General features: G+C 49.2%; 1 protein-coding gene and 1 long non-coding RNA gene across 2 annotated transcripts in view; one reads left to right on the plus strand and one right to left on the minus strand.

Annotated features, from left to right (window-relative positions):
• The window catches only part of LOC140408952 (uncharacterized), a 241,605-nt gene that overhangs the window by 173,393 nt on the left and 51,442 nt on the right, over positions 1–16,770 (minus strand). Inside the window, exons 9-12 of the mRNA XM_072496904.1 lie at positions 12,650–12,809; positions 10,594–10,703; positions 9,348–9,507; positions 6,297–6,403 (exon numbers count right to left, since the gene is read on the minus strand). Of these exons, the coding sequence (XP_072353005.1) occupies positions 6,297–6,403; positions 9,348–9,507; positions 10,594–10,703; positions 12,650–12,809 (537 nt within the window). The remainder of the gene's footprint in view (positions 1–6,296; positions 6,404–9,347; positions 9,508–10,593; positions 10,704–12,649; positions 12,810–16,770) is intronic.
• LOC140408954 (uncharacterized) overlaps positions 14,690–16,770 on the plus strand; it is a 34,120-nt gene continuing 32,039 nt past the window's right edge. Inside the window, exon 1 of the long non-coding RNA XR_011940245.1 lies at positions 14,690–15,150. This is a non-coding gene — a long non-coding RNA (uncharacterized lncRNA). The remainder of the gene's footprint in view (positions 15,151–16,770) is intronic.

The raw sequence follows: 16,770 nt of genomic DNA on the forward strand, positions 1-16,770 counted from the left end.
GTCAGAAAACTGGCTTTAGAGAAGAGAGGAGAACAGGCGTGAAAAAACAAGATGGCAGCGGGCGTTGATCAGGCAGCGTGAGCCTAGTGGTCTCGGGAGCAGCAGGAGTTTTTGAGAAGCTGCTTTGCGGACTTGAAGGTGGAGATGTTGGCCCCTATGATTGCGTCAATCGAACGTTTGGTGGAGACCCAGAAGATGCAGGGGACGGCGATTAAGGAGGTGCAGCAGAAGGCCTCTGATAATGAGGACGAGATTCTGGGCCTGGCGGTCAGAGTGGAAGCACACTAGGCGCTGCATAAAAAATGGCAGGAGAAGCTGGAGGACCTGGAGAATAGGGCGTGGAGGCAGAACCTGCGGATTCTGGGTCTCCCTGAAGGCGTGGAGGGGTCGGATGCTGGGGCGTATGTGGCCATGATGCTGAGTATACTGATGGGTGCCGTGGCCTTCCCGAGGCCCCTGGAGCTGGATGGGGTGCACAGAGTCCTGGCCAGGAGGCCAAGGGCGAATGAGCCACCGAGGACTATGGTGGTAAGGTTCCACCGCTTCACCGACAGGGAGACTGTCCTGCGATGGGCGAAGAAGGAGCGAAGCAGCAGGCGGGAGAACACCGAGATCTGGATTTACCAGGACTGGAGTGCAGAGCTGGCCAAGAAGCGGGCAGGATTCAATCGGGCCAAGGCGGTCCTCCACGGTATGGGGGTGAAGTTCGGGCTGTTACAGCCGGCGAGGCTGTGGGTCACATACCAAGACCAACACCACTATTTTGATATGCCGGATGAGGCGTGGACTTTAATCAAAAATGAGAAGTTGGACTTGAATTAATGGTTTGCAGTATGTTATGAGGGTTGTGGGTGAGGGGGATGGGGTGATGTTTGGGTGGCGTTTTTTCCTGCGTTTTCTTGGGTCTGGGTGGCCCCGTGGCCTGGGGCCTCGGGGATTGGGGCGAGGTCGTAGTTGGGAGGAGCTGCGTCATAGGGGGTGGGGTCGGCCCAGGCAGGGAGCGTGACTTTTTCCCGCGAAATGGTGGGGGCAGTACCCGAAGCGGGGGCGGTACTGTGTTTGAGGTCCGCATTGGTTTATATGGGGTGTGGGGGGGTGGGGGGCTCTCTTTACCCCACTTAGGTGGGGGGGGGGGGTGGAGATTTGGATGGGGAATCCAAATGGGGATTGGAGGCAGAGGCGGGAGCGGCTGGGGTCAGCATGAGTCAGCTGGCTTACGGGAGTGCAATGCGGGGGGGGGGGGGGTGGTAAGCAGTTGCTTGGTCGGGGGAGGGAGGGGTTTGGGGGGGGGAACTGGTTAGCTGCTGTGCTGATTGAGGGGGAATCGATGGTACGAGGGAGAGTCGGGGTGGGGAGCCTCCGCCTGGAGGATTGGAGCGTGTGGGAGGCGCTGGCACGTGGCTGGCCTAAAAAAGGAGATGGCTATTTGGCAGGGGTGGGGCGCGGGGAGCCCCCCGATCCGCCTGATCACGTGGAACGTGAGAGGCCTGAATGGGCCGGTCAAGAGGGCCCGGGTGTTCTCGCACTTAATGGGGCTGAAGGCAGACGTAGCCATGCTACAGGAAACACACCTGAAGATTGCAGATCAAACCAGGCTGAGGAAGGGATGGGTGGGACAGGTTTTTCATTCAGGGCTGTATGCGAAGAACGGGGGGGGGGGGGGGTCGCAATCTTGGTGAGTAAGCGGGTGGCATTTGAGGCGGGGGTATTGTGGCAGACAAGGGGGGGGGCATTATGTTATGGTGAGTGGCAGGCTGCAGGGGGCCCAGGTGGTGCTAGTGAATGTGTATGCTCCGAACAGGGACGATGCGGGGTTCATGAAGCGGATGCTGAGTCGGATTCCGGATCTGGAGTCATATAGTTTGGTAATGGGGGGGGACTTCAATATGGTCCTGGAACCGACTCTGGACATGTCTAGGTCGAGGTCGGGTAAGCAGCCGGCAGCGGACAAGGTCCTGAGGGGTTTCATGGACCAGGTGGGGGGAGTGGATCCATGGAGATTTGCCAGGCCAAGGGCGAGGGAGTTTTCCTTCTTCTCCCATGTACACAAGGCTTACTCGCGGATAGATTTTTTCGTGCAAAGCAGGGCGCCAATCTCGAGGGTGGAGGGGGCGGATTATTCGGCCATTGCGATCTCGGACCATGCCCCGCACTGGGTGGAGCTGGGGGTGGGGGATGAGAGAGACCAACGCCCGCTGTGGCGAATGGACGAGGGACAACTGGTGGACGAGGAGGTCTGTGGGCGACCCGGAGGTGCATGCAAAGATATGTGGAGGCCAATGATAATGGGGAGATGTCGGTGAGTGTGGTCGGGGAGGCGCTGAAGGCAGTGGTCAGGGGTGAGTTAATCTCAAACAGGGCCCACAGGGAAAAGAGGGAGAGGACGGAGAGGGAGAGATTGGTGGGGGAAATACTGAGGGTAGATAGGAAGTATACGGAATCACCCGAGGAGGGGCTGCTGAAGGAGTGCCGGAGCCTCCAAACGGAGTATGACTTGCTAACCACGGGGAAGGCCGAGGCCCAGTTGAGGAAGGTACAGGGAGCAGTGTGTGAGTCTGGGGAGAAGGCAAGTCGGATGCTGGCGCATCAGCTGCGGAAGAGGGAAGCGGTTAGGGAGATTGGGGGAATTAGAGATAGGGGGGAAACACAGTGCGGAGTCCAGCTAGGAGGTCTTTAAGGACTTCTATGGTAAACTGTATGAGTCAGTACCCCGGAGGGTGGGGAGGGGATGAGGCAGTTCCTGGACCAACTGAGGTTCCCAAAGGTGGAGGAAGGGCGGATAGAGGGACTGGGGGCCACGATTGGGATAGAGGAGCTAGTTATGGGGTTGGCGAGTATGCAGGCGGGCAAGGCCCCGGGGCCGGATGGGTTCCCCGTAGAGTTCTATAGGAAATTCTCGGAGGTGTTGGGCCCGCTGTTGTTGAGAACTTTTAACGAGGCTAAGGAAAAGGGTATCCTTCCCCCGACGATGTCGCAGGCTCTGATCTCGCTTATCCTCAAGCATGATAAGGACCCGCTGCAATGCAGCTCCTATAGGCCGATTTCACCCCTTAATGTGGACGCCAAGCAGTGGGCCAAGATCTTGGCTACTAGGATTGAGGATTGTGTCCTGGGGGTGATTCATGAGGGTCAGACGGGGTTTGTGATGGACAGGCAGCTGAATACGAATGTGCGGAGGCTCCTGAATGTGATTATGATGCCCTCGGAGGGGACACACATGCAGAAGTGGTAGTAGCAATGGACGCGGAGAAGGCCTTCGATTAGGTGGAGTGGGAGTACCTCTGGGAAATGTTAGGCAGATTTGGATTTGGGGAGGAATTCATAGGGTGGGTCAAATTGTTGTACCAGGCCCTGGTAGCGAGTGTGTCAACGAACCAGCTGCGGTCAGGGTACTTTAGGTTATATCGTGGAACGAGGCAGGGGTGCCCTTTGTCCCCCCTGCTGTTTGCCTTGGCGATTGAGCCGCTGGCCATGGCGTTGAGGGAGTCCAGAAACTGGAGGGGATTGGTTCGGGAGGGGGAGGAGCCCTGTGTTTCGCTGTATGCAGATGACCTGCTTCTGTATATTGGGGATCCGGTGGCAGGGATGGGGGAGGTCATGCAGGTTCTTAGGAATTTTGGAGACTTTTCGGGATACAAGCTAAACGTGGGAAAAAGCGAGCTTTTTGTGGTGCATGCGAGGGGCCAGGAAGAGAGGTTGGGGGAGCTAACGCTCAAGATGGTGGAGAGGAGCATTCGGTACTTGGGCATCCAGGTGGCCAAGAGCTGGGGTGTCTTGCACAAGCTCAACTTAGCGCGTCTGGTGGGTCAGATGGAGGAGGACTTTGGGAGGTGGGATATGTTGCCACTCTCCCTGGCGGGCAGGGTGTAGTCCGTAAAGATGACGGCCCTCCCTAGGTTATTGTTCGTGTTCCAGTGCCTGCCCATTCTCATCCCCAAGTCCTTTTTCAAGCGGGTAAATAGGAGTATCACGGGATTTGTGTGCGCAAATAAGACCCCACGGGTTAAGAGACTGTTTTTGGAGTGAGAAATTTGGGCTACCCCCGGGGAACACCTTTAGGTACATGCAGGTTCGGGCATTTGTGAAAAGACAGGTGGGGGAATTCCGCTGCTGCCTGCAGCATTTTATTTGTAAGGGGCGGATGCCCTACTTTGCTTTGTTTTTGTTTATTAAATTCTTAGTTGGTTAGGGGGTTAAGTTGTTTTGTTGGCACAGTGTTTTGCCTTCTTTGCATTGTATTTTCTATTGTAGTGTTTTGTACAAAATTATGGAAAAATCTTGAATAAAAACATTTTTTAAAAAGATTACAGAATTGATTAATAACATCTAACTACACTCACCTGCTGCTAATCTGACAATTAGTATAAACTATAATCTAACCTTCTCACGCTAACTGCTCTTATGACCTTCACTAGCTGCACTTCCTGCATACACCCCTCCCCGAAGGTTTAACATCCCTACCTTATATAGTTGTATCTGCAGCTCCCTCTACTGGCTACTCTCGACACTACATTGACCCTTGTATTGCTGATAGTTATGATAATACCACAGTTCTGTTCCCTGGGAGGGTGGGTGGGTACTGACACCCCAAGCCGAAACCCCGCTGCCCCAACACCCACCCACAATAACCCCCATTCTTTCTGTGCATTCCCCAAATGCCCAGACTACTCCCTGTATCCCCCCCTACAGTCCCATACACTCACACAACTGCTAACCACTCCGCCCCCGATCAACCACCCACCCTCTCTCACAACCCAAACACCCTCTCAAGCCCCAACAATGCCCCCCACCCCCCCCCCCCCCCCCCCCCCCCGGCTACTCTGACAAGCCAAAATCCCACTGCCCCATCCCCCAACACCGAATCACACTCAATTTAGCCCACGATGTAAAAAGAAACCTTGCAGTTTAACCAGAATCCACATTCATTCCCCATACATTCATTCTTAATACTGATACATGCTTTCCGTATTCCTCCTGTTAGCTATTTCCTTTATTTAATGTTGGTTTATTGCTTTCCCACATGAAACTCAAGTGGAATTTACAGAGACTCTGCTGTTGCTGATTATTTTCTGGTCCCTCCTGTCTGAATATCTTGTTCCTGTGTCCTGGCTGGAATGGTGGTGACCAGCAAAGCTGAAGCTTGAGGCATCCTGCAGGTTCGCAGAAAAGCTTTGATTTATCAAACGTACGCTAGGTTATCAATTAACTTGTCGGGTGGGAAGAAAACTGGCAAATTGAATTAATCCTGATGTGTGCGATGTGATCCATTTATGGACAGCGGACATGAGAAGGAAATAAATGGTCGGATACTGAGGGACAGTGCGGCGCATGTTAACAGATTTCTCAAGGCAGCACGACAGACAGAAAGAGACCAAATCACTTTGTTCTGGGCTTCAAAAGTTCCACACATATATCTTTCAAAGTCCATTTCTCCAAAACAGGTGAAGCATTCACGAGGAAGCAGCCTTCTACCTTGTGCGAGAATCTTATCCTGCTCTGGTTAAGTGGTGGCCAGTATGTCAGGTGGCGAGCGGATGATGGAGTGGAGACGGGCTCTGTTGAGGGTATGAAGGCAAAGTGGATGGAGGAGCTGGGACTGAACTTAGAGGTGGAGGATTAAAGTGAGGCACTGAGGAGGGTGAACTCGACCGCGTCTTGTGTGAGGCTAACTCTCATCCATCTGTAAGTGGTGGTCCAGGCACACCATATTCGATTATTTGAATGGGTAGAGATGATGGATGCGATCAGTTGTGGTCATGCTCAAAGCTGACAAACCCTGGTTTAGCACACTGGGCTAAATCGCTGGCTTTTAAAGCAGACCAAGGCAGGCCAGCAGCACGGTTCAATTCCCGCATCAGCCTCCCCGAACAGGTGCCGGAATGTGGCGACTAGGGGCTTTTCACAGTAACTTCATTGAAGCCTACTTGTGACACTAAGCGATTTTCATTTCATTTCATTTCATCTGGAAATCCTTATTTGAGACTATCGGCCTCGCTGGGCAGAGAGCCTGGAAGCTCGCGGCAATTCCCACTTGTTACCACACTTAGAAACCGATCCAGAGAATCGTGCCCACAGTTTTCTGGAAGTTGTATGAACTTGCTTTTGTTATCTGGTATTTTCTTGCCCTCAAGGACTCAGTTTCAACATTCCAGTAAAGAATACCCTCCAAAGACTTAATCTTACATATAAGTAAAAGGCAATATAAATTACTGAGAACAACTAAACTTGCATGGAGATAATATGGGAATCAATCTCAAACTAAACGCAACGTGGTGCATGAGATCTTTCTTACTTACAGCTTTGTGTCCTGCACTGTTTCAGGGAATATCCTGAGACAACGTTGCGTAAATCATTTTTAACATTTGGCATTCCTGACGCAGTCATCTTCAAATAACAATAAAATCTGAAAGATAATGTGGGATAGAAGATAGTTAATGTGAAGATTTGGAATGTAAAGTTAGTGCTGGATAGTTAAATCTGTGCTGCCGGAAAAGGTCAACAAGCATTCGAGTCCTTCTACCAGGGGTTGTACACTCTGAGCCTCCCAAAGGGGCCTCCAGGATGAAAGGGGACTAGACATGCCAGTCATGGGGTCAGGATAGAAAACGGGGGCTGAAAGCACCATTAGAACAGGGAGAAGTCATGGAGAGTATCAACTCCATGCAGGCACAAAAGCCCCCGGGACCACACAGATTCCCGGCAGACTTCTTTAAAAAATTCATGCCAGCACTGGCCCCGCACCTATGGGAGGTGTTCGCAGTCTTGCTAGCAAAGCGCATGCTGCCACAAACACTGGTACAAGCCTCAATCTCGCTGATACCCAAGAAAGACAAGGACCCAACTGATTATGGGCCCTCTAGAACCATCTTGCTGCTCAATGTTGCCGTGAAAATACTGCCAAGATTCTGGCCAGGCGACTGAAGAACTGCATGACAGAGCTGGGCGCAGCGGACAAAACCAGATTTGTTCAGGGTAGGCAGCTAACGTCGAACATCAGGTGCCTGCTGATTGTAATAATGACCCCATCAGGGGAGAGAACACCAGAGATGATCATCACCCTGGATGCAGAAAAAGCCTTCGACAGAGTCGAGTGGAAGTACCTCATAGAGGTACTGGAGCAGTTTGGGATCAGAGCAGGATTCGCTGCCTGGGTGAAACTCCTGTAAAACATTCCCATGGCAAGTGTGCAAACCAACACCCCCAGCTCTCAATGCTTCCAGTTGCAGAGGGGCAAAAAGAACCCAAGGATCCTGAAAAATTCCTGCAGAGAAAGAGAAGGATGGGAGGCCTGGCCTCCCAAACCTGCAATACTGCCACTGGGCAGCCACAGCGGAAAGAGTGAGAGGATGGGTAAGGGAGCGGGAAACAGAATGGGTATGGATGGAGGAGACTTCCTGCATAGGACCATCCCTCTGGGCCCTCACCACAGCAACACTCCCATCCCCACCAGCCAAGCACTCTACAAGCTCAGTGTTAATAGCCAATGGAACCATCTGAGGCAACACTTCGGCCTGACCGATATGTCCACCATGGCGCCCATCTGCAACAATCACAGGTTCTCGCCAGCCACAATGGATGCCAACTTTAAAAGGTGGAGACAGGACGAGGGGATACTTACAGTTAGGGATTTCTACACGGACGACAAACGGGCGACTTTAGAGGAACTGATGGAAAGGTTGCAACTGCCCAAAGGGAATGACCTATGAAATTTACAAAAGAAACTTCCGCCGTTAGCAGATGACAACATTCCCACAGATGTCAGGATACGCAATGCTAAAGGAGCTGTTGGACGTGTGTGATGTGTGACTTAGGAAGGGGGAACTGTTGCGACCCGAATGGGTGATTGTTAGAAGAGGCACGTTCCCCGCTGGACAAAACAAGGGAAAAATGGAATAAAGAACTGGGTATAGAAATAGGATGGAGACCCTGGAGCAAAGCACTGAACAGGGAGAACTCCACCTCCACGTTCGCAAGGCTGAACCTAACACAGCAGAAAGTGATGCACAGAGCACACCGAACTAGAACCCGGATGAGCAGGTTCTTCTCAGAGGTGGAGGATAAATGTGAAAGATGCCAGGGAGGCCTGGCCAAGCACACCCACAGTTCTGGGCATGCCCCAGACTTGTGGGGTTCTGGACAGCCTTCTCTGAGGCAATTTCCAATGTGGTGGGAATGAGGTTGGAGCCAAACACAAAAGTGGCATTTTTCGGGTATCAAACCAGCCAGAACTATTCATGGGGAGGCGGCCCGATGCCCTTGCCTTTGCTTCCTTAATCACCCACCGAAGACTCCTGCTTGGCTGGTGTTCAGCAGGACCACCCAAAGCTGTAGACTAGCTGTCCGATCTGTCAAATTCCTCAAACTGGGGAAAAGCAAGTTCGACATCCGGGGGTCGGAGGAGGGCTTCCACAAGACATGGAAGCCATTCACCAACTTGTTCCAGGTCCTGTTTGTAGCCAACAGCCATAGAGCGAGGAGGCAGGGGGCAGAGGGTAAAAACCCAGACGAAGACCGCGAAACACGAAGGGGCAGAGTCGCAGGGGGCCAGAGCCAAGGGCAAAAGGAGAAGCAGAGCGAGCAGAAACAAGTGGGGAGGCAGAAGCTGGTGCCAACAGCAGGCAGGGCTGTTGAAGCAGACCGGCCAAATGAGGACCACAGCCACCAAGGGAAAACAAAGCAGGCAAATGTAAATCTGCAGAGCGAGCCTCATCGGACCGCACTTTGTTAACTTATTACATTTCTCTCTTCTATAAACCAGAACCACACCTTGATTGTCTTTGTAAAAAACTACTTGGCAGTACGACATCTGTAACTCAACATTCAAACTAAAACATGTAATATAAAATCCAAAAACCAAGAAAAACAACTGTTTTTATCTGTGCTGCTCCTCTGGAAAAACAGGGAGATTGGTTTGTGAGAGAATGAGATCGAAAGGTTATTCTTCATGCATATCCACCAAATGCAATCTATTGGTTTGGAAAACACAGGGTGAAATCAAAGGGTAGACGTTGTAATCTGTTTATCAGTTATGTGCAGAATGTCCAATCGCTGTCAAATATGTTTCTGCTGGGTGGGGTAATAACTTTGCAATGATGAGGTGGATACGCTTCTCCATTCATCATAGAGAGAGTTGTTGATGCACTGACTTGGGTTATCATGATTTCACCAAGGTTTATAATTGCCGACTTCTGAATTTTGAAGAAATTCAATCCAAACACTAATTTCTGCTGTTAGGTTTTATGTAGTGACACTTTATTATACTCTGTGGATAACTTACTCGACGTTAAACCTGAGATAACCATAACATATTCCATTGAGACATCTGAATGAATTCAGTACAGATTTACCTTCGGTTGTCAGTCGTCCAATCTCTTGTTAAAAAGGTGAAAAACTGACATTGGCTCTTCTCGGTGCAGACTTTTTGACAGTAGTTGGCGTCTGGAGCAAGGACTGATTCAATATCATTTCCAGGAAAATCTACTTCTGACACCGTATCACATATACACCCTGGAATAAAATTCTCTTATATCAATAATCAGTTATCAGAAATATTTATTAAAAGGTGTCCATGCCCCAGGACACCACAAATTTCCTCTTGTCAATTACTTATCCAGTTCACTTTTGAAAGTTATGATTGATTCTAATTCCATCGCCCTTTTGTACTGTGAAATCCATCGCGCAACAACTCGCTGTGTGACTTGTTTTCCTCAGGACATCTCTGGTTCTCATTGTCTTGTATGTCTGTTCTCAGGTTACTCACCTTCCTCCCTTTGGAAGGAGCAATAGCATTATCCCCACAGCCCTATACGACCCCACGCCAACTCAGACAACCTCAGCACCAGTCCATTCACCCAACCCCACCGACTTCCAGGAGAGCACGAAATTCAGATGAACAAATTCAAAGCATGAGAAGAAGCCAAAATGATTTTGTTCACCTCTTGAATGGCGGATCTTGTACCTCAATACCACTTACTTCCTGCTCCCCCTATCCGTGATTCCTTCAGAGACCAAAACTCTATCAATCCTAACTTCAAATGTGTTCAATGATGGCACATCCACAGCACCATGAGCTAGAGAATGCCAAGATTTGCAATCCTCCAATTGAAGAAATCCATCTCATGTCAGTCCTAAATCATCGAGATTGTCACCCCATCTTCTCGATTCTCAAACAGCTGAAACATCCTCTCAGTCTCAACACTGTCAGGTCCCTTCACAATCTCTCTGTATATCTACAATCAGAGTCATTCAGCACCTCTGACTAACTGAATTTAGGTCGAGGGCTCATCGTGTCAGGTTGTTCCTGTCTTGTGATGTTTGTACAACAAATGAGTTCTTTATGAACAGATTTTCTGATTTACACCGAGTGCACAGAGAACATTTCCTCTCTTGTTGAGAATTATCAACATCAATCACAAGGCATGAATTCATCAATTAGCTCTCATATCAGATCACACAGTATCTCCTTTATGTGAGAATTTGTGTCCAGAAACAAGTAAGATAGAGTAAATATTGTGCCAGAAATGTGTATTGATATTCAGCTTCGACATCACTGTTTTGTGAATCAAAATTAAACAATGCTCATTTTGGAATTACCTGAGTGATTGTCTCCACATTCCCTTAAAGAAAATCCAGACACAACATTCTGAAGAATATTTATTCTTGGTGGAGTTCCTCGTTCAGTCTTTTTGCGGTAGCAGATGTAGCTAAAAAGAATCACAAAAACATGCAGTTTTGCAATATTTACAAAATCATTCACCATACACTGATTCTGTCGGTTTTGTCTGTTGTGTTTTGGGGAAATTTAATTTCCTGAGCTGGTTGTGTCATTAAGGAGTTATATTTATTCTGGGAAGACACCCTTGAGTTTGAATAAATAGATAAAAATTGACAGAAAAATTATTATTGATGAAGGATTTGAAGTTACTCAACTTTTTACAAGTCGAGCATTTTTGTACAAACTATTCTCCCCGGGAGCATGGAGTGTTTCCCACTGCGGGGGCTGGCAGGAAAACAGGGGGAGCAGCCGGGGATGGCACATAGTCCACGCATGTGTCTGGGTTCCGTATTGAAAAGGTGCCCCAACATCACTGACCCACTACTTAAGACAGAAGGTGGACCTCCTTAAAATAAAGATGGATCTTTGCAAGCTCTCTGAGCCTGGAAGATGGACTCCTGAGAAAGAAGTTGAATCCCGATGAATATTCTGAGGATGGGTGATGGATCCAATCCCGGACCCCCAATCCGGAAACCCAGTTGTGGATGCAGCCCTGACCTACTGCTGTGGTGATCCAGGGTCCAGAGTGTGGCATTATTTGTGTTGCTTATTTCAGGATGGTTGGCATAGTGTTCACAAAGACCACAAAATAGCTTGAACTTAAACAAAGCTATAAATTTATTAACACTCCTAACTTGGATTCGACACATACTCCTAAAAAATACACAGTTAATTAATAACATCTAAACTACACTCATCTACAGTTAATCTCACTGCTGGTTTAAACTATGATCTGTACTCACGTACACTATCTGTACTTTTGACTCTCACTAGCTAACTCCTGCACACACTCTCCCACAAGGCTTCGCATCACTGCCTTATATACTTGGAACTGTAGCATCCTCGAGCGGCTATTCTCGACACTTCATTAACCCTTGCAATGCTGATAGTTATGATAATACCACACTGGGTTGCAAGCGGAGGCAAACCCAGGCATTGCTCAGTTGAGTCCCGGCATCTGTACACCACATTGTTCGAGATGTGTTTCACGCCAACGTCTTTTCCCCGCGGCATCATGAAGAATCTAAGGCGGAATTCTCCGCCACCCCCCCCCCACGCCGGGTGGTAGAATCGCCGGGGCGTCGCATGTGTCCCGCCACGCCGCCCCGACGCCCGCACGCGATTCTCCCACCTCCCCCAAACCGGTGCGGCGAGAATCACGGCTGGCCGCTGGAAGAATCGCCGCTCGCCGTTTGCAACGGGCGAGCGGCTATTCTCCGGCCCGAATGGGCCGAGCGGCCTCCCCAATACGACGGGTTCCCGCCGGCGCCATCCACACCTGGTCACTGCCGGCGAGAACAGCGCGGGAAAGCTGAGGGGGGCGGCCTATGGGGGCGTTCCTGCACCGGGGGGGGGCCTCAAATGGGGTCTGGCCCGCAATCAGTGCCAACAATCGGCGGGCCAGCTTTCCTGAAGGAGGACCTCCTTTCCTCCGCCGCCCCACAAGATCCATCTGACATCTTCTTGCGGGCGGCCTCGGGGAGGACGGCAACCGTGCATGCGCAGGTGACGTCCTTATGCGACGCCGCTTTTACGCGGGGGCGGGAGAATAGGGGGCTGTGAGTGGGCTCCGACGCCGGAGTGAAACACTCCGGTTTTCACTCCAGCGTCAGCAATTAGACTCCCGATGGGAGTATTGCGCCGGGATTGGACCTTTATTTGCACTCCATTCATGAGGTGTATATGAGGCTCATGTCTTAATCTGACCACCAGGACAGGCACCATCACAAGATCCCACTGTATATTCACACTGCCATGATACCCATTTCTGGGCCTCCCACCATTTCCTGTCCCCCCCCCCCCCCCCCTTGCCCACCATTCAACCTGCTGGTGGCGGTGGTTGTGAACGCACCATCCCTTGAATAAGTGACTAACCGCTGTTTCGCGTTGCGATATTCTCCTTTTACAAAGGTGAAAAACTGGCAGTCAGGTTCCTCTGTACATTTTCTTTGACAACTGGGCACATCCTCGACAACGGACTGGTGAATGTCATTTCCCGGAAAGTCCAAACCATCATAAATGCTGTCAAAACAGGCTGAAAAATATGGAAAAAGAAGCTGATCATTTTGACAGTGTCACGTGTCCATGATATAATTTCTCTGTTCACATCCAAACTACTAACCCACAGGCTTCATTATAGCAAAGACCATGGTTGTCACAATTTTAAGTTCTTTACATCAGATATCTACTTGGATTGAGAGTCACCAGCCACTCCAATGAGTAGATCCTGCATCCTTTATAATACAAATACACCTTTTCTGCCCATTGTGTAGGAAATAAAAGCATGAACCTGAGGATTATAGCACAGACTTTGTGATCTGTGCCTGACTACAAGGATATATCAGGGTGCATTTTTCTGGTTTTACTGCACAGATAGTGCCAAGAAATCAATGCCAGGAAAAGATGGGCACTAAAGGTGTGAAATTGGTCTTGTTCAGACCAGTAAAATGGACCAGTAGCGAGCCAGCATCCAATGTCACACCAATGCTAGACTTTGGCTCTCATCTTCTGTTCCCTGGGGCTGGTGGGCTCACACACAGAAGAGGAGCTCAGGGACCCAGCATTCACCATGCAAGGGCAGCACGGAAATTGTCCAGGACATTTAAACTTCCATTGGGCAAAAACCCTGCACCTGGAGCCATCCATGGTCAGATTTGAATCAGATTTCAGATGGTTCTGACTCTCTCAACAGAATACCTACCCAGGAAATGTTTGAAAGGTTGAAACCACTTCTAACCCCTGGAGAGCTGTGGTATTGACCCCCCCAAGCTGCACCCCCACCACCCTATGCCACCCACAATCACCCCCACTCTCTGATCATTCTCCAAATGCCTAAACTACCCCCTCCCTCCCCCCCGCTTCGACTATCCCACACACATTCACACAACTGCACAAACAAACACCGTGACCACTCTCACCAACTAACTGCCCTCCCACACAACTGAACCACCCTCCCAAACCCCAACTATGCCCCCACCCCCAAGCTACCCTGACCAGCCAAACTCCCACTGCTCCATCCCCCAACACTGAATCACACTCAACTTAGGCCAGAACGTAAAAAGAAACCTTGCAGTTTCACGAGAATCTACTTTCATTTATCATACATTCAGTGTTAACTCTGATACATGCTTTCCACATTTCTCCTGTTAGCTATTTCCTTTATTTAATGTTGGTTTATTGCTTTCCCACATGAAACTCAAGTGGAATTTACAGAGACTCTGCTGTTGCTGATTATTTTCTGGTCCCTCCTGTCTGAATATCTTGTTCCTGTGTCCTGGCTGGAATGGTGGTGACCAGCAAAGCTGAAGCCTGAGGCATCCTGCAGGTTCGCAGCAAAGCTTTGATTTATCAAACGTACTTCGCAAGATCAATTAACTTGTCACGTGGGAAGAAAAGTGGCAAATTGAATGAATCCAGAGAAGTGCGAGGTGATCTATTTGTGGACAGCAGACATGAGAAGGAAATGATAAATAAATGGTCAGATACTGAGAAAGGCAGAGGTACAGGGGACAGTGCAGCACATGTTCACAGATTTCTCAAGGTAGCACGACAGACAGAAAGAGACCAAATCACTTTGTTCTGGGCTTCAAATGTTCCACACATATATCTTTCAAAGTCCATTTCTCCAAATCAGATCAAGCAAAACGGATTTGGGAAATCAAGACATACTGAATATGCAGTTCTTGAGCTCAAGTTTGGGAGGTGTAAGAATCTCGGGCAACCCCTTGAACTGCAAAACCGGACTTTAAACTCAAACTGTAAAATGGACACCTTTCTTGGCCAAATTTTTCCCAGCAAGCTTGGCTTGTAGGGCTGTCTGTGAGTGTGAAAGGAATGTTTGTAGCAACCCCCCTGGACTTACAACTCATCAGTAGACAGACAGCACTAATTGGATCAGCAAAGAGCACAATGGGAATGCTAATAGCCCCGAAACTCCCCCAGCCAAGAAACAATGTGTTGGTAAGAACTCCTTACATATGATAATGACCTTGTCTCCATCGGAGCTGAAAAACCCATCAGCATAATCAGGTCATAATGGCAGCAATCTCGAGCGAATGGCAGACTCGAAAATCCCATCTTCTTAACGAGGTGTGGAAGACTGTGATCTCCCAGGACAATGGAGCGGGCAGGAAGCAGTTTACCCTGGAGGGAAACTGCCCGGAGACTGGAGCTGGCTACCTGGACCTATCAGGAGAAGGGGCGGGACCTGCGGGAACTTTGAAATGCTAACTGACATGCTCACACAAAAGAAGCTGGACTGGAGCGAAAAAACTTGGATTTTTGGACTATAAAAAGGGTGGTCAAATGGCCATTTGATCTCTTAGGATATTCTGCTCGTGCTGAACTCTCTGCTCCTACAACATCAGCCTTGGATTGTAAGTATCCCGCAGCAGCTTGCAAAGCTCCCGGGACTAGCATAATGGTTGAGGCTTTGGGGAAAGGGGGTGCATGCTCCTATTTTGCCTTTTTAAAAGATTGCTAAAATTGTGTATGTAACTTTTACGTTGTGCTGCGATAGTATTCCTTCCATAGTAATAGTCATTAAAGTATAAGATAATTGTGTGTTTTCTGTATTTGGTGGTGGTTGATCTTGGCAATTAATAAATATATGTGTTTGGATTTTGGAATTGGAGTCTGTCTCAATTCCTTCAATTTCTCACCAATGAGCTCTAGCCAAGTCACTCTATTAAAATACTCCTTACCATAAATCTGGTGTCGAGAACTGAGGGAAATCCCTGGGCGATTCGAACCCGCTCACTCAGGAAAGGCTGCCAGGTACAGGTGGGCAGAGGTTTTCCTTTTCTCTCTCTCTTGGGGGCGCTGCTCAGGTGAAGCAGGCGCAGGTGGTAGCGAATCCACCGGCGAGAGAGAGAGGATCACCCGGGCAGTGGTGGGGCTTGGACGACGGGGTTCTAAGCCTGGTAGAAGCCCACGGGGGGTGGAGGTAAAAGGGGATCCCGCTACAGAGGGTGAATTGCACGTTACTCTGCTAATTCATCATTTTTTAAACTCCACTGTTGATGAAAATCCCTGATCTTAATCCTCGATTCCAGCATGTCCCATGTCACTAAACTACAACAGTTAATTTATGCTATTGGCTGACGTGGATGAGGTGACTCCATCTCAGAACACGATTTTCCTTCTCCGTCCAGCATCTTATCTTCTCTTCTTCATTTGTTGAAACACATTTTGTTTCAGTCTCACACACAGTAACATGTATGAGTTGGATCATGCTGGACACGCGGAATGTGCAGTTGCTGAGGTTGTTGAATTTTCCACACCAATTTGAAAGATTAGGCGCAATTAGACGGACAAGTTCTAAGTGCGATAGCCTTCCAATATCCTTACCCAAGGCTTTTTTCAGAGTGATTGACTGTCTGGTGACTGGGTTTATTTGGGCGGGTAAGAGCCCAAGAAGCAGGAGGACGTTGCTCCAGAGGGAGAGACAATTAGGGGGATTGGCCTTGCCAAACGTTAGTACTATTATTGGGCAGCCAATGCTGAAAAGGTGCTGGAGTGGTTTGGAGATTCAGATGAGCTTTGGGTTCGGGTGGAAGGAGAGTCTGTGAGGAGAGCAAGCCTCGTGGCGCTGGTATCAGCTCTATTACAGGTAGTACCAAAGAAACACTCGCCTAACTCGGTAGTAATAGCCGCGTTAAAGATTTGGAGGCAACTCCACCTTCACGTTAACTTGAGGGCTGCCTGTAGGCTGATCCACCATCTGTGCAAATCAATTATTCAAACTTACTAGGTCGGATATGAAATTTAGGGAATGGAAGGATAAAGGTTTAGAGAAAGACTTATTTTGGGAAGGTCGGTGTGCTAGCTTTGGGAAACTGAAAGAAAAATAAGGGCTCACAGATGCTGATGGGTTCAGGTATCTCCAGGTCCGCAGCTGGATCAAAAATTACTTTTCAGACTTTCAGATTAAGCAGCCATCTACCTTGCTGAAGAGGATTTTATCCTGCTCTGGTTCGGAGGTGGCCAGCCGGTCG

This window comes from Scyliorhinus torazame, chromosome 3 (genome assembly GCF_047496885.1).
Source record: "Scyliorhinus torazame isolate Kashiwa2021f chromosome 3, sScyTor2.1, whole genome shotgun sequence".
Classification (NCBI taxonomy): domain Eukaryota; kingdom Metazoa; phylum Chordata; class Chondrichthyes; order Carcharhiniformes; family Scyliorhinidae; genus Scyliorhinus; species Scyliorhinus torazame.